General features: G+C 42.6%; 1 protein-coding gene across 1 annotated transcript; it reads left to right on the top strand.

Annotated features, from left to right (window-relative positions):
• Positions 1-1,682: 1,682 nt before the first annotated feature.
• LOC115083611 (zinc finger protein 501-like) lies at positions 1,683-16,178 on the top strand. Its single transcript, XM_029587532.1, has 2 exons — positions 1,683-1,737; positions 10,105-16,178. The coding sequence occupies exons 1-2, from the start codon at positions 1,704-1,706 to the stop codon at positions 11,433-11,435; spliced, it is 1,365 nt and encodes a 454-aa protein (XP_029443392.1). The 5' UTR covers positions 1,683-1,703; the 3' UTR covers positions 11,436-16,178.
• The last annotated feature ends 362 nt before the right edge of the window (positions 16,179-16,540 follow it).

Raw genomic sequence — 16,540 nt, 5'->3', positions numbered from 1 at the left:
TATCTGTCTTCTCCTCCATTTTTTGTGACTTCATAATTGCCTCTTGAACTGTTACAGTCAAGGTATTGATAGACTTTTGCATTGACATCAATATATTCCTAATTTCTTCCAGGGAAGGTGCTAAAGTAGGAGTAGAGCAAGTCACCGGGAAATTTCAATTCTCATTTCCTACCTCCGTTGTGCCTTCTCCTCGATGTTCCAAACGTTGTGTTGCTTTTTCCCCTTGGTTCCTGAAACCCGGTACCACCGGGTTCTCCGAAGAGACAGACAGACCCTCTGCTCTTCTCTGGAATCCAGGAGTAAATAGGTTTTCCGACATAAGTTGTCTTTCAGAAAATAGTTCTTCCTCTCTACCAGATGGAGGATCCGGCGTTGTTGGAGCCCCCGGGCTCAAAGTTGTTTCGAGGGTCAGAGGGCTTGGTAATTGCTCCTTACCAGCCCCAGCGACTCCGCCTCCAGGGTTCCTCAATGGCGTCTTGGCAAAAGCAGCCCCTATACTCGGCTGCCGAATATCCGCTTCAGAAACAGGTAAGCCCTCTCCTAGACGGGCTTTTCTTTTAGTGTGTGGCATTATATCCAGAGGAAAAAAGCAAAAGAAAATCCCTTTAGAGAAACCAGGAAATTTTCGGCAAACTGGGAGCTGCTGCTTTCGCGTCCTCACAGCACGGCAGCCTTGGAAGGCTTATTTAATATTTCTCCCAGCAGCCCCAGCAGAGGACACTGCAAGCCCAGAAGATTTCATATTTCATGGCCTCCCACACACTTTTTAGTTGCAGAATACAAAAGGTTGATCCGAATACTTTTCCCAGCAGTCTAGCAGAATACTTCAGGGGACACTGAGAACCATCTAGGTTTCAACTTTCTCTGCCCCTGTACTCAGCAGGGACAAAAAAAAAATGTAAAATCTGTCCGCGGGTTGGAAGATGGACGCTCAATTTAGCCGGCATCCGTTTTCTGAACCCGTGGCTGTCAGCAGGTTCGAGAACAGACGCCGCTAAAATTGAGCGCCTGCTGTCAAACCCTCTGACAGCCGCCACTCCTGTCAAAAAGGAGGCGCTAGTGTCCCTGGTGCCTCGTTTTACCGCGGGCCCTAATTAGCATACCTGGGCTTCCTGAATCGCGCACTGAGGAGAGTGGCCTGTGCGCACGTCGGGAGAGCGGGTGCTCGCCGGCTCTCCCGTGCGGTTTTCTGTATCGGCCCGGAAGTTTGTACCTGAGGCAGTGGAGGGTAAAGTGACTTTCCCAAGAACACAAGGGGCAACAATGGGACTTGAACCCTCGTCTCCCTGGTTTGTAGCCCGCTGCTCTTAACCACTAGCCTACTCCTCCAAATATATATGACAGGAGTCGGGTGGTACCTTATAGAGTAACCAATTTATTGAAGCATGAGTTTTTGAGAATCTGTTCACAATTTGATTTGCAGACCCTGGGGTCCATGGAGGGTAAATGACTGTAGGGGCATAACCGGAGGGGAACGTGGGACAGTGCCTGGGGGAGAGGGGAGCTGGGATCCTCTCTTCCATGATAAAATGTGAGAATAAATCCAGCTGAGATCTCATGCACGCTGAGCCCCTCCACGTGTCTCTGAGTGTTTCTGGTTTGTGTTTCAGGTGCCGGTGACGTTTGAGGACATCGCTGTCTATTTCTCCCAGGAGGAGTGGGAGTATTTAGATGAAGGGCAGAAGGAGCTTTACAGGGAGGTGATGAAGGAGAATTATGAAACCCTCATCTCCCTCGGTAAGGACTGCATTATCTGCATGTTTAGCAGACCCAGGGACTGATTTACTAAAATTCATTATTCCTTGTTATCTTATCTGCCTCGAGGGCTGATATACTGAGATCATTTGTGACTTTTATCCCGACTCTGCTCCTGCACGGCTCTGTGTCAGGGCTGGTACCTGAGATCGGATGTTTGGGTCTTTTCACAAGAGACCAGTCCTTGGCAGTGAGTCTGAGAACTGATCCCATGTTTCTGCTGAGATAAAGAGAATTTACATATATTTCGATATCTCACCGGAGGACACTTGCAGGTGAGCTTCCACAAAGGTAAGAACATAAGAAGTTCCATGCTGGGTCAGACCAGGGTCCATTGAACCCAGCATCCCGTGTCTGACAGTGGCCATTCCAGGTCACAAGTAGCCGGCAGATCCCCAATAACTGAACTATTTTTTTTATCTCACTCTCAGGGGATAAGCAAGGATCTTCCCAGGTCTACCTGACTAATAACTTTTTATGGCTTTTTCCTTCAGTAGTTTGTCCAATCCTACCACATGAAAAATAACAAAGGATCAGCAGGCCCAACAAGTTACCATATTATATAGGGACCACCGAGCCTTTGCTTTTCTTAGGGGCAGACCTCTCTTCTCTCTCCGCCTCCCCTTCAGCACCCCACCTCTCTCCCTATCCCCACTACTTCTTGTTCTCGCCCCTTCTTCCTCTTTTTCCTTCTTCATAGTAACGTACAGTAGCAGAGTAGTCGGGACAGAAAAATGACCAAATAATCCATGTAGTACGGGCAGCCAGCTTCCTGTTGTAGCCACTGCCTCTCTGTGCAGGTTACCCCCCAGCCTTAGATGTTAACAAAGCAACATTTTTACTGGTGAGGAGCCTTCTTGAAAATTCAGACAAAGCTGCCCGACATGCTTTGCATTGAACTTGGCCGTAGAAGCAGTCCTGGGCTTTTCCCCTTCTGTCTGTTTACCCCACACCTTAATTGTTGGGGGCCCATGTTGGTTGTCCTCTGAAGCCAATTCCCCTTTTCCCCTCCCCAAGCTGTCAAAGTGGAGAGCGATGTCAAAACGGTGATCGGTTATGTCAGATTCCTGAAGGTTTATTGGTTAAGGGTAGTACCTGCCACCGAGCAGGTTACCCTCATGCGCCCTTTTCTTCATTTCTGTCCTTCGGTCTTTATTGATCTACAGCGCTTGAATTCTTTGACGCTTTTTGTATTCACCGCGTCCTCCGGCAGGGCGTTCCAGGCATCTACCACCCTTTCCTGACATTGGTTCTGAGTCATCGCCCCCCACCGGAGTTTCATTTCGTGATCCTTCGTTCTACCGTTTCAAGGTTCAAAGTTCATGCATTATTAAAACCTTTCCAGTATCTGAAGGTCTGTATCCTATCTCCCCTGCATCTCCTCTCCTCCAGGGTGTACATACTGAGATCCTTCAGCCTCTCCTCACAAGTCTTCCGATACAGACCTCACACCATTGTGGTCGCTCTTCTTGGACTGCCTCCATCCTGTCTCCATCCTTTTTGAGATTCGGGCTCCAGTACTGAACGCAGTCCTTGAGGTGAGGCCTTATCAAGGACCTGTACAAGAGCATCACCACTACCTTTACCTTACTGATTATTCCTTTCTTTAAGCAGCCCAACATTCTTCTAGTTTTAGCTGTCGCCTTGTCATATTGCTTCCCGCCTTCAGATCACCAGTCACTGTCACCCCAAGCTCCCTCTCCCAGTCCGTGCATATTAGTCTTTCACTGCCCATCACACACAGCTCTTTTGGATTACTGCACCCCAGATGCAGGATTCTGCTCTTCTTGCGTTTGAATCCAAGCTGCCAAATACTCTACCACTCTTCAAGCTTTCTTAAATCACTTTTCATTCTATTTACTCTGTTACAGACCTTAGCATCATCCGCAAACAGACACACTTTACCTTCTGTCCCTTCCACCATGTCGCTCACAAAGATATTGGACAGAACCGGTCCCAACACAGATGTGTGGCACTGCACGTAACACTGTTCTTTCTTCAGAATAGTGCTAAGTCTTCTTCCACTTAACATTACACGCTGCCTCCTGTCAGACCACCAGTTTGCAATCCACCCACTCCCAAGCTTCTCATTTTGTTCACAAGTCTCCTATGTGGGACATTATCAAAAGCTTTACTAAAAACCCAAGTAGATTACATTGAGTGCCCTTCCCTGATCCAATGCTCTAGTTATCCAATCAAAAAAAAATCAATCCAATTTGTCTGTCAGGACCTTCCATTGGTGAATCCATACTACCACGGGTCGAGCAACCCAACAGATTGTAGCTAGTTCACTCTCCTTTCCTTCAGCAGAGTCTCTCTATTAATTTGCCCACCACCAAGGTGAGGCTAACCAGTCTGTAGTTTCCAGACTCATCTCTGCTACCACTCATGTAAAGCGGGACTATCACCACCCTTCTGTAATCTCACAGTGCCACTCCCGTTTCCAGGGATCTATTGAACAGGTCACACAGCGGAGCCGCCAGCACATCTCTGAGCTCCCTCACTATCCTGGGATGAACCTCATCAGGCCCCACGGCCATGTCCATTTTCAGTTTTCCTAGCCCTTCCCATACATTCTCGTCTGTAAACAGTGTTTCATCTATCCCACCCCCATCTACAGTCTTGTCAACCGGCGACGGTCCTTCTCCAGGATCTTCTTCTTTTTAACTTTATTTATTGCAATTTTTAATAACTACAATGCAAAATTGACCTTGCTTTAGAAAAATGAATAGCTTAGCGATAAAAGAAAAGATAGCTCCATAAAACCAACACAAAATGGGATCATAACAGAAGTATGTGCCAGCCTACAAAGGGAACATGGAAGGAGGGCAGAAAAAAAATGACACAATAGGCAACCTATACAACAAGAAACTAGCCTGACTTGTATCAGATTGCGACTAAATGCTAACAGAGTGAAAGAAATGTGAATCTTATTGGGTTGTTGAAGGAGATATCACATCACTTTTGGAGTCCAAGAAGGATTTCAATTGCTCTGGTAGAAAAAAGAAATATAGCCTTCATTTTGGTATCTAACAATACATTTGTAGAGGGATCTTAATACAAATGAACAACCTAAGGAAATGACCCTTTGTCTAAAGGCAAGAAAATTCTTCCTTCTCACCTGAATACTATGAGTGAAATCAGGGACGACATGAACCACTTGACCAATGAAAAAGCAAAGAAACATTTCTAAAATATCTCTTCAGAACTTCGCTTAATTTCTGCTCAGAAATGAGAGAAACAAGTAATGTAGAGGGTTCAGTGACCTCGGGGCCTGAATGTTCGAAAAGAATCCACCAGATTATCCAGCCCAGGGAGCTGAGCACCTTGAGGGTGTAAGGAGTTTCAACGATTCGCTCCAAATAAGAAATAAGTTCTGTTGATAAACAGAACTTTATCCGAGTCAAAATGCAGAGCCTCTTAAAAAAAAAAAAAAAATTCCTCAGAACATAAGGCATCTCTACCAATACCTTGGGGAAATTCAGGAAACAGAGTTTCAAATGCCTGACATGAGTTTCTAAGGATTCAGTCCTTCTGGACAAAGCATTTTTGGTTCTTGGCAACTAATGCATTAAAGTCCGGTAATTCCTTTATTGTAGACTCCATAGCCATGACCTTGGATTTTATATCGGATATCTGAGGGTCACAGTTCACCCCCAGGGTCATCTTTGGTGAACACCGAACGGAACGATTTGTTTAATTTTTCTGCTATTTCTTCGTCTTTCTCCACACGTTGATCTTTGTCACTTTTCAGTTTCACTATACCACGTCAGACATTTCTCCTTTCTCTATGTCACCTCGCTCTCCCTCTTTGCCAATCCTTTCTTCCGCCTGATTTTTTGCTTTCTTGATTTTTCTTTCTCTCTCTCTGTTTCACCAGATATTCTTCCCTGTGTTCCTCTTTTTGGGATCCTTTGTTTCTTGAATGCTATTCTTTTAGCTTTTATTTTGTCAGCCACCTCCTTTGAGAACCAGATTGGATTCTTATTTCTCTTACTTTTCTTTTCTACCATATAGATTTGTTGCCATTGTAATTGCTCCTTTTAGTTTGGCCCACTGTGGTTCCACCTCTCTCATTTTCTCCCAGTCTTCTAGTTCTACCGCCAGGTACATCCCCATTTCAACAAAGTCCATATTTTTGAAATTCAAAACTCAGGTCTTCGTATGACTTCTCCGTGTCTTATTTGCGATGTCAAACCAATACTGTTTCATGATCACTGGTGCTGAGGTGGGCACCCACCCAGACATAAGAGACATTATTCCCGTTAGTGAGCACTAAGTCGAGTATAGCTCCCTCCCTCCTGGGTGCCATTACCATTTGTTTGAACAGAGTCACTTGCAGGGCATCCACTATCTCTCTACTTCTGGTAGATTCTGTAGAAGGGATTCTCCAGTCTACATCCGGCAGATTAAAATCTCCAACAATTGCCACGTCTCCCTTCTATCCCACCTTTTTGGATGTCTTTGATCAGATCTCTGTCCAGTTCTACAGTTTATGAGTCGGAGGCCTGTACGCCACTCCAGTAAAAATGAAAGCACCGTCTTTTTTTTTTTTTTTTAGGACTGTCCATAATGCTAATTCTGTACTCCACGTCAGTTGCTTGGATATTTGTTTTGACATAAAGATCTACTCCTCCCCTTTTTTGACCTCTCTGTCCTTCCTTATCAAGTTATAGACGGGGATGGCTGTATCCCAGTAATGAGACTCAGTGAACCAGGTATCTGAACAGCAACGATGTCCAAGTCGGCTTCTACCATTAAGGCCTGCAGGTCTAGGATTTTATTGCCCAGACTGCAAGCATTTGTGATCACAGCTTTCCAACTATTCTCCCTAGGATTGCTGCTCTTCTTAGCCATCTTTTCTGCTATTTCTTCAGCACCATACATCTCTCCCCCATTCACCCTTCTGCACCACACATCCCTCCTTCATCTGCCCTCCCTTTTTACTCTTGCTTCATGTCCCATCCCTCTTCTCTTCCTTTGGCTTTCTTCCTCTCTTCTTGCTATTGCTAACCCCTCCTCTTGCTCTCTTCTCCCTGCTACCACGCCTCCTCCTGTTGCTGTCTTTCCCTTCTGTTCCTACCCCTACCCGCTTTCCACAAGAAAAACGACAAAAGCTCAGCAGCAGAGCCTTTGTCATATTACTTGTAGGGAAGGTGCCATGTAATATAAACCCCTCACTTTTGGTACCTGATGATTTTCTCTCCATGCAGTACAGAATAGTCACTTTTCTGAGATTTCTATTAGTAATGCTGTTTTCCTTTTCATCCTGCAGTCCAGTCCACACCTGTGGGATTCCCCTGCTTGCCAGTAGGCGGAGGCAGTTTTTATTTCTTATTTTGAACACTGTGGCCTGCTTCTTTTTAAATTATTTCTTAGCCTGCTTAATTACATTTTTTTACATCTAATGTGCCGGTGCCTCTGCGCTTCCATATTTTCCTCATTTGTATCTGCTTTCCATTTTTTTGAATGTTGCCCTTTTGGCTTTAACTGCCTCTTTCACCTCACTATTAAACCAAGCCAGCAGTCATTTGGTTATCCTTTAATCTTTTGAATGCATGGAATACATTTTGTCTGGGCCTCGAGGATAGTAATTTTTAAGTGTCCATGCCTCTCCTGCAAGTTTTGAACCTTGTGAACATTTCCTCTTTTTGTTATTGTTTCCATTTTTATTTCTAAAATGCTATTGCAGTAGTTTTCCCTGTTAAGTGGATTCTACGCCTTTAATCTCTTGCACCAGGTTCTGTATTCCACTAAGTACTAGATGTAATATAGTTCCCCCTCTGGTTGATTCCATGAGTAACTGCTGCACAAGGCAGTTATTGATAGCATCTAGGAAATTTTCCTTCCTCGCATGTCCTGTTGTGACATTTGCCTAATCAATCGCAGTCTCCCATTATTATGCTACCCATTTTACTAGGCAGTCTAATCTCATTTAGCATTACTATCTATTTCCTCATCCTGGTGAGGTAGATAGTAATGCATCCCCACTACTAAACTCTTCCCTTTTCCTTCTAATTTCAATCCATAAAGATTCCATAATGAATTTTGCATCCTGAAAAATTTTATCCATCTTGACTCTATGCCATTCTTTATATAAACTGCCATTACTCCATCAATTTTATCTGCGCTGTCATGGCAATATAATTTATACCGTGGTTTCACTGAATCCCATTGGTTATCCTCCTTCCACCAGGTCTTTGAGATGCCAATTATGACTGCATCTTCCTTTAGTGCCATTCAATTCTAAGTCTTATTTGTCAGACTTTATGGGAGGAGGAATAGCCTAGTGGTTAGAGCAGTGGGCTACGAACCAGGAGACCAGGGGTCAAGTCCCGCTGTTGCTCCTTGTGACCTTGGGTAAGTCACTTTACCCTCTATTGCCTCAAGTACAAACTTAGATTGTAAGCCCTCTGGGGATAGGGAAATACCTACAGTACCTGAATGTAAACCGATGTGATATCTCAGATCAAATGTCGGTATATAAAAAAATAAATAAAAAAGACTTCTAAGCATACAGACATTTTCAAGTAGCTTTATTTGTATTTCTATTTTTATAGAGTCATTTTTATATGCATGCTTTGTATTTAAATACATTTGTGCTTTTTCAGCTTTTGCAACTATGTCTCTTAGTACATTCTAACTTACTTACTGTGCCAGTATCCTTGGAAGATACCTCCCTCTGAACTATGATGGAATCACTCTCTACAACAGCCATCCCAACCCTTCCCTCCTGGGCACAGCCCCTGGAGACACATTCTCGGTGTAAGAGGATAAAGCTTCACCTGGAGGGCAGGTCCTAGCTCCAGGATCACTTCCTGCCATACCAAGGTGATGCTCTCCTTCCAAAAGCAGCACAAGGGCTGGTAGTGTGGAGTTGGGACTGCTCTGCTCTGTCTCTTAAGGTTTCCTCTATGTAACTCTGGGTTTGCCTCATCTCCTCCAGGTCTGCCACTCTGGCCTCCAGAGATCAGGCTCATTCTCTGAGAGCCAGAAGTTCTATGCACCAAGAGCTTGGCCCAATAAGCGAAATTTGACTCAAAACTAGTTTAAGGGCTATATCACAGCCATAAAATAGTCATAAACATTATTTTCAGTTAAAAAAAAACAGGGTCGAGACTTGTCCATAACCGTCATTCCAATAGCCGGAGGCAGAGAAACATTGGCTGTATCTGGTTCCATGAATGACATACATACAGGCGATTTCCTCAAAACAGAAAAAAAACCTCTGCCTCCAATTGCTGGAGGGGGGGACTAAACCCACATGTTCTTGTCTGGTGGAACAGAAGGACAAGGAAGTGGTAATTGGTACAAAAGACTGGATAGCTCCCATCTCACTGCTGGGCTTCTGTCTATATCTTAATTTGAGTTGCTGAAGTCTAAAAAGCTAGTTAAGAAGTAGGTATGTCCCATTTTATGGGTGGTTAAAGGTGGTTTTTAAATTTGTGTGTCTTTTAAATCTATAATTTTTAAATATAACTAGGTAAATAATATTAGTTCATGAATGGCCAGCAATAGGACTAAAATTAGTCACTAAAATCAAAGTGAATTGAATTTTATTCTAAATCACTAATTGACTTATTTTGTAGACTTTCCTTTGGTGGAGGTTATAATCTATGTATAATAAATGTTATTGGGGTGGGTAGGAATAAAACCAATGGCTAGTTGCCCAGGAATGAGTTCTCTTACCTTCTCAGATCAAGTAAGCAAGCTTTGCAAACTCCCAATTCAAACAAACACTAACTTTTACTAGCTCACTGATTTAATCCGTCTGTTTTCCCAGTACACACACACAATTCTAACAATGGCAAATACTAAGCTTAAAACTTGCACACAATATAAACACCTAGCAATAGTTTAACCCTCCAACAATTTTTTTTCTCAAGATTTAAGTGCTCTTTCCCAACATGTCATTTCCAACTCCCCAGACCTGTCCACTACACTTCAACTTTTTCCTCTTCTCATTCAGCCATCACCTCTCTCACCTTTAGAGTTTCTCATCTATGTGACTATTATCCCTCGTCTTCTCTTCTATCCTCTCTTCTACTCTTCCTCTCAGCAGGGATTATCAATTTCATCCCCAACCTTTTATGGTAACTTCCATTCTACCTAGGCACATCAGCTCACTTCCTCTCCCAGCTTATTCTATCCCATTCATTCCTCCCACTCTTATTTTATATAAGGAATAATCGCTATGTTTCCAACCAGCTCACTTACATTCATACTCTCTTTATCTCTCATTCTCTCCATCATCTCAGTTTTAAACTTTGTGACAACCCCAGAGCAATGATTATAGGATCACAAACTTTTATCTGGTTACTAACACGTAATGTTTTCTTTTATCACCAGCAAGCGAAGAGCTCACACAGAATATAAAGGAGGAGGAGAAGAATAAAAAAGAATATCCTTTGGAAGTAGGACTGATCCCAAGAGAATCAGGAAATGCCTGCGAGAATGGTTCCCAGGGGACGGAGAGGAGAAATACAAGCAATAGCCATCAGGAATCAGAGAAGAAGCCAAGAGACTTTGCAGGAGACTCGCTAGATAGAGTCATTGAGTGTAGGAGGGAGAGCACAGTCATCCCTGAGCAACAGAGACACTTGCAAGCAGAGACACCCTTCCAGAGAAATAACAGTAATCTAATGCTTTCTGACCTCCACTGGAAGGAGGGAAAAGGGAGGAAATCCTTTCTGTGTGACTCCTGTGGAAAATGCTTTAGTAAGAAATCACATTTAATAACATGCCAAAAGTCCCACCCGATCAAAACTCCATTTCTATGCAATAAATTTGAGAAAAGTATCAGCCAGAGGAGCAATCTAAATACCCAGCTAAGGATAGAAGGAGCTTTTCCATTCACTGAAAGCAGCAAAAGCTTCATGTGTAAGGATGCTCTAAGACCGCACCAAAATGTACACACTAGTGAGAGACCATTCCCATGTTCTCAATGTAGAAAAAGCTTTAGTAATAAGTATATGCTAATATCACATCAGAAAATACATACAAGAGAGAGACCATTTACATGTACTGAATGTGGAAAATGTTTCAATAGAAAGACACACCTCTTACAACACCTGAAAATACACACAGGAGAGAGACCATTTACATGTATTGAGTGTGGGAAAAGCTTCATTAATAAGTATATACTAATCTTGCACCAGAAAATCCACACAGGAGAGAGACCGTTTACATGTACTGAATGTGGAAAATGTTTCAGTAGAAAGACAGACCTCTCACAACACCAGAAAATACACACAGGTGAGAGACCATTTCTCTGTACTGTGTGTGGAAAATGTTTCAGTAGAAAGACTCACCTCTCTCGACATCAGAAAATCCACACTGGTGAGAGACCATTTACATGTACTGAATGTGGAAAATGTTTCAGTAGAAAGACGCTCCTCTCACAACATCAGAAAATCCACACAGGCGAGAGACCATTTACATGTACTGAATGTGGAAAATGTTTCAGTAGAAAGACAGACCTTTTACAACACCAGCGAATCCACACAGGAGAGAGACCGTTTACATGTACTGAATGTGGAAAATGTTTCAGTAGAAAGACACATCTCTCACAACATCACAAAATCCACACAGGAGAGAAAAATTTCTCATGCACTGAATGCAGTAAAAGTTTCATTACAAAGACAAACCTCTCCCGACACTTGAAAATTCACACAGGATAGAGAACTTGCACATGTACTGAGTGTGGTAAAAGCTTTATTAGTAAGTATATACTAATCTTGCATTAGAAAATACACATAGAGACCATTGTCTTGTTCTGAATGTCGAAAAAGTTTCATTAGGAAGGCATGCCTCTCACAACACCTGAAAATCCACACAGAAGATAAACCATTTACATGTACTGAGTGAGAAAAATGTTTCAGAGCTTACACAAAGGAACAAGACCATTGTCATGTACAGAATGTGGAAAGTGTTTTATTAGGAAGACACATCTCTCACCACATGAGAAAATCCACTAGCAAAAGAAGAAAGGAAGCAGTTTAGGAGAAATTTGTTTGCAGATCTTGTAACACATAACAGAGAAGCAGAATGGTTACCCAGCATAGAAGGGAATATAGAACAGGCAAACATCACTACTATGGAATGGTCAGAAGTTACAAAGAGCTTGAAGCCATGTTAAATCGAGCCATAAACTGGAAGTGTCCTGGTCCTGATTGTGTGCCCAACCTTTGGCTTAAATATTTGAACTCATTCCAACAAAATCTGGCTAACTGCAAAAATCAATTGATCAGAAAGTTAGAATTAACTCCGCAAAGGCTAATAACAGGAAGAACATGTCTTCTGCCAAAGGGAGAGCCAAACAATGCCACCAGAAACTATTGACTAATAACCTGCTTGCCTGCAATTGATATTTTGTTCACTGCACTGATGCAGATAGAATATATCGCCACATTGATTCTAATAAAATCTTGGCAATAAAACAGAAAAGTAACAAGAGAGGAGCCTATGAAAGCAAAGAGCAGCTGATGCTGAATAAAGCCATAACTGAAACCTCAGTATAGCATGGATTGACTATAAGGCGGCCTTTGTTAGCATCCCACATTATTGGATAATAAATTGCCTTGAAATATACAAAATGAATCTGGTACTGATTGGGTACATCAAGTTGACCACGAAAATGTGGCGGACTATACGTCACCTGAATTATGAGGATTAGCATACGTCATTTCCAATATTAAGATCCAGTGGGGAATATTCCAGGCAGATTCCCTGTTGCTGCTTTTGTATTGTCTGGCATTAAACCCACTGAGTGCTCTCATTAATTCCTTGGGTTATGGAATTTACTTTAATCCTAGAGCACCCAATCCCCTACAGAAGGTTTCCCATTTACTATTTGTCAATGATTTAAACTCTGCAGTTCTTGTGATGCTCATTTAAGAGAAACTCTGCGTGGTGACGATTTTCTCAGATGACAACTGAATGACATTTGGCTTGGACAAATCTGCTAAGGCAACTTTCCTGAAAGGAAAGTTAAGCAAAATTGAAAACATCTCCCTGACTGAAGATTGCAACATAGGGGAGCTGGAGCAGGAGTGAGCATATAAATATCTAGGAGTAGAGGAAGGTGGAGACATCCAGCATAAAGTATTGAGAGAGAAGATCAATAAAGAGTACTATAGAAGAGTGAATCTGATACTGAAGAGTCCTTTAACAGCACGGAATAAGATACAAGCTATTAACCAGCTTCCAATCCCTGCATTATCATACAGCTTTGGACTAGCAGACTGGCCTTATAAATACCTTGAAGAATTGGATGTAAAAACAAGAAAGCTCCTCCATGCCCATCAGGTGATGTATAAGAACCAGTGTATTCCGAGATCATACAACCCGAGAGCTGAAGAAGATATGAGTCTTGCTGAAATTGATTACACCTATAGAGCTACCATAATAGGCCTTCAGGACCCAAATGCTAAAATGGAAGTATGAAAGTGAGCAACCATCCTCGGTCTTAGTCCTTATATTAGGACAATCATTCCCAGAAATAGAAGGAATGACTGAAAATCCATCAGTGCATGAAGGTAAAGAAGCTACCGAATGTGCAAAACAAGAGAAGAAACTCTCTTTAAAGAATCAGACCAGCAAACAAGGAAGGATAATTGGCAGAACATAAGTACAGTGGGGAGTAGAGAGAGCTACATCTGGATCAAGATTTGACACAGCAATGGTAGAGAAAAGGTGTTGATGTCAGAAGGCCTGTAAACAGCAAGACACAACAAGGTAGCACAGCGTATTAATTGGAAGCTGTGTAAACATTATAACATTGATGTACCAAATAAACATTGGGAGCACAACCCTAATAGAATAGTGGCGAACTAAGAAGTTGTGATCACTTGGGACATTCCTATTCACACAGACAGGAACATCAATGCATGAAAACCAGATATTGTGGTGAAGGAGAAGACCACAAGAACAACACTGTTGATAGAAGTATTAGTACCCAGAGATTATTTTGTGGATCATATGGAGAAAACAAAGATCCTTAAATCCAAGCGATACAATCAGAGATCAAGGAAATGTTGTAGAAAGATACTGTAATACTCCCAACCATAATGGATGCCACTGGTCTCATTAAGAAGAATTTTAATGCACATCTTGATATGTTACCTTTTGAGGTGACACCTTATGAACTTCAGGAGGCGGCTCTCTTTGGTACAACGCAAGCATTAAGAAGGACCTTAGCAGTAAACCTGAGCAAGTGAGATCATTCCCAATAAACACTGGCTTGCGAATGACATTCATTCCTGTCAAGGGATATGTAAAACAAACCCATTTGGAGACACTGCCCTGCGAGAGACCGTTCTCATGCAAAGGGCGGATAACTTTCAGATCTGCTTCAGTGGCAAATACAAAGTTGCTACTGTATTTTATATCCTGTGTGGAAACAATATTTGCAGGTTATAAAATACAAGTACATATGCATGAACACATGCTCCCAAGTTATCTGGCTAAGCAGTGGTATGTAGCCTCATAAGTCTGAAAAGAGGCTTTTCAGACTTATCCAGTTATGTAGGCCTTCTGTTACTTCTCTAGATCAGTAGAGGCACTTATCCAGCTAAGTTCAGATTTGTCCATCTATGTAGCAGGAAAGGTGTGGCCTAGCTGAATAAGTTGGAAATTAGCTGGATAAGTGTACACAAACGATAAACCCATGAATTTGTACTTCCAGTTTTAAAAGGACACACAAGAAGATTGTAATCGCGTTAATGTGATGCTTTTACCCCTGCAACTCGGCTTTTACATGCATAAGTCAAGGGATTTTGTGTGTGTGAGTTTATTATTTTATGAGTGCTTTTTTTTTTTGTGATCCCTTTGAACAGCTGTGCTGCATCGGTGTGGAATACAAGAAATTTAAATAAATTTTATAACCTGCACATGGCAAGGAAATAGCCAGTTTTACCAATTAGGATAGCAGTGCACGCAGTCCAGCTGCAGCTTGTGCAGACCCTCCTGGCTCTTCACCCTGACCTCCCCCCATGCCCGTAGTGCAAGGCCTTTAACACTGCCTGCACTTGCATGGGTCTCAGCACAAGCCTGAAGAAGGGAGAGGTGTGTTGCATTAATCCACATTGACAGGAAGGAAGAGGCAGCATGTGGCTGCCCCCCACAGCAGTTTGCACAGAGGAGGAAAGCTGTGGCATCATCAGATTAATCATCCGGGGGAGAAGGAGGAGAGTGCTAGGGTGGGGGAGGATCGTCTATAGTAGACTTACAGTAAGAGCAGAGGGCTGAATTCCAGGGTTCAAATCCCATTTCTCCCACTGATGCTTGTTACTTAACCCTCCATTGCCTCAGGAACAAACTTAGGGATATTTTACTTGGTGTTTGTTATCTTGCGATATATGCCTAATGCAGCAATATCATGTGATATTTCATTTTCATGCATTATGTAAACAAAACTAACGCGGGTATAGAGATGAGCTACTTTGCATGAATAAGTTATTCAAATGGACAGAAAGCTCATTATTAGCTAATTTTACACTAATAAAATAATGCAACTTTCCTCAAGTAACGTATGCCGCCTACTTTTATTGAAAGTTAGCTAACTTTCACCAGGAGCATCAGGATCATAAAATAGATCCTGATGCTCCTGGGCTGAAATTTAAATGCCAACAGTGGCCCTAAGCAACCTCTCCTCACCCCTTAGTTTGTAAGCTCTCCAGAGCAGGGAACTACCTACTGTACTGGAGTGTAACTTGCCTTCAGCATGCATTTGGAAAGGTGAGGAATAAAATCTAAAATCCAAAAATAAAAGGGGACTCATCCACTAACATTTACCCAAATCCACTGCAGTGGTTAAGCGACCACACGTGAGCTGCTGCAACCACTACTGAGCTTTCCAGTACTTTGTGAGCTGTAGTCCTTCCCCAACAGACAGGGAAAGTTCCCAGTCCTACAGGAATAGGCAAGGAGTGATAAGAACTGGAGCAGAGTCTCCTCTGTCACAGAACAGAACCCCCAAAACTGCAGCAATGCAGAAACATATACCCAGGATCCAGATCCAGAGATTACCAGGACACCAGAACCTCAGCAGCACCTCCAGTGACATCGCATCAGCACAGGGCACATCAGAAACCCAGAAACATCCCCTATACAGGTTTCCAGGAAACAGGAATCACAGCACAACCTCCTCCAATACAGGATCAGCACAAACCATACCAGAGATCCAACAGGATCCACTGCAGAGGAGAACAAGAGGACACAGGGACGCAGAACTGAATGACAAAAAACAATGCTGAGTGTCCTGTATGAGAAACTCTCATAAACCAGAAGTAGAAACCACAATAAATTGGTCTGTATCAAATCCGTTCCTAAACATCTATACATCCTGCTCCTATTCCCAATACATGAGTGTGAGATGCTTGTATTCACAGCCTAAGGCACTAGAAATTGTATCGCATGTAACTTGCCACAGCATAATTAGATTGTATAATAAAGTAATAGCACCTCTGAAATGAAATCTTTCTCTATCAGTAGCTGGAACATCCAGGGTCTGACATCCTCAATCCTTGGAGATGAAAGCAGAGACCCTGAATTCATTGGTAATGTGATAAAACCATGACCTGGTCATATTGCAGGAAACCTGGGCAGGCAAACTCAGCCGCTCACTGCCCCACAGGTTTCAGAGAACAGTGAATTCCTGCTTCAGGAAAGAATAAACCAGGGCAGAGTCTCGGGGGGACGGGTGGGATTTCATGATCTGGTACAGAAAGGAGACAGAAGAATGTATTACACCTATTAAATAAGGTGAATCACGCTCGTGGGTTAA

This window comes from Rhinatrema bivittatum, chromosome 2 (assembly GCF_901001135.1).
Source record: "Rhinatrema bivittatum chromosome 2, aRhiBiv1.1, whole genome shotgun sequence".
Classification (NCBI taxonomy): domain Eukaryota; kingdom Metazoa; phylum Chordata; class Amphibia; order Gymnophiona; family Rhinatrematidae; genus Rhinatrema; species Rhinatrema bivittatum.
The sequence above is the reverse complement of the archived record's forward strand: the minus strand, read 5'-3'. Positions and strand labels throughout refer to the sequence as shown.

What these genes read in the sequence shown, in the direction of transcription:
- LOC115083611 (XM_029587532.1), top strand. Translation starts at nt 1,704, where the DNA reads ATGAAGGAGAATTATGAAACCCTCATCTCCCTCG. An exon ending in TGAAACCCTCATCTCCCTCG is followed by an intron (nt 1,738 to 10,104) that starts GTAAGGACTGCA and finishes TTTTATCACCAG; the next exon opens with CAAGCGAAGAGCTCACACAG.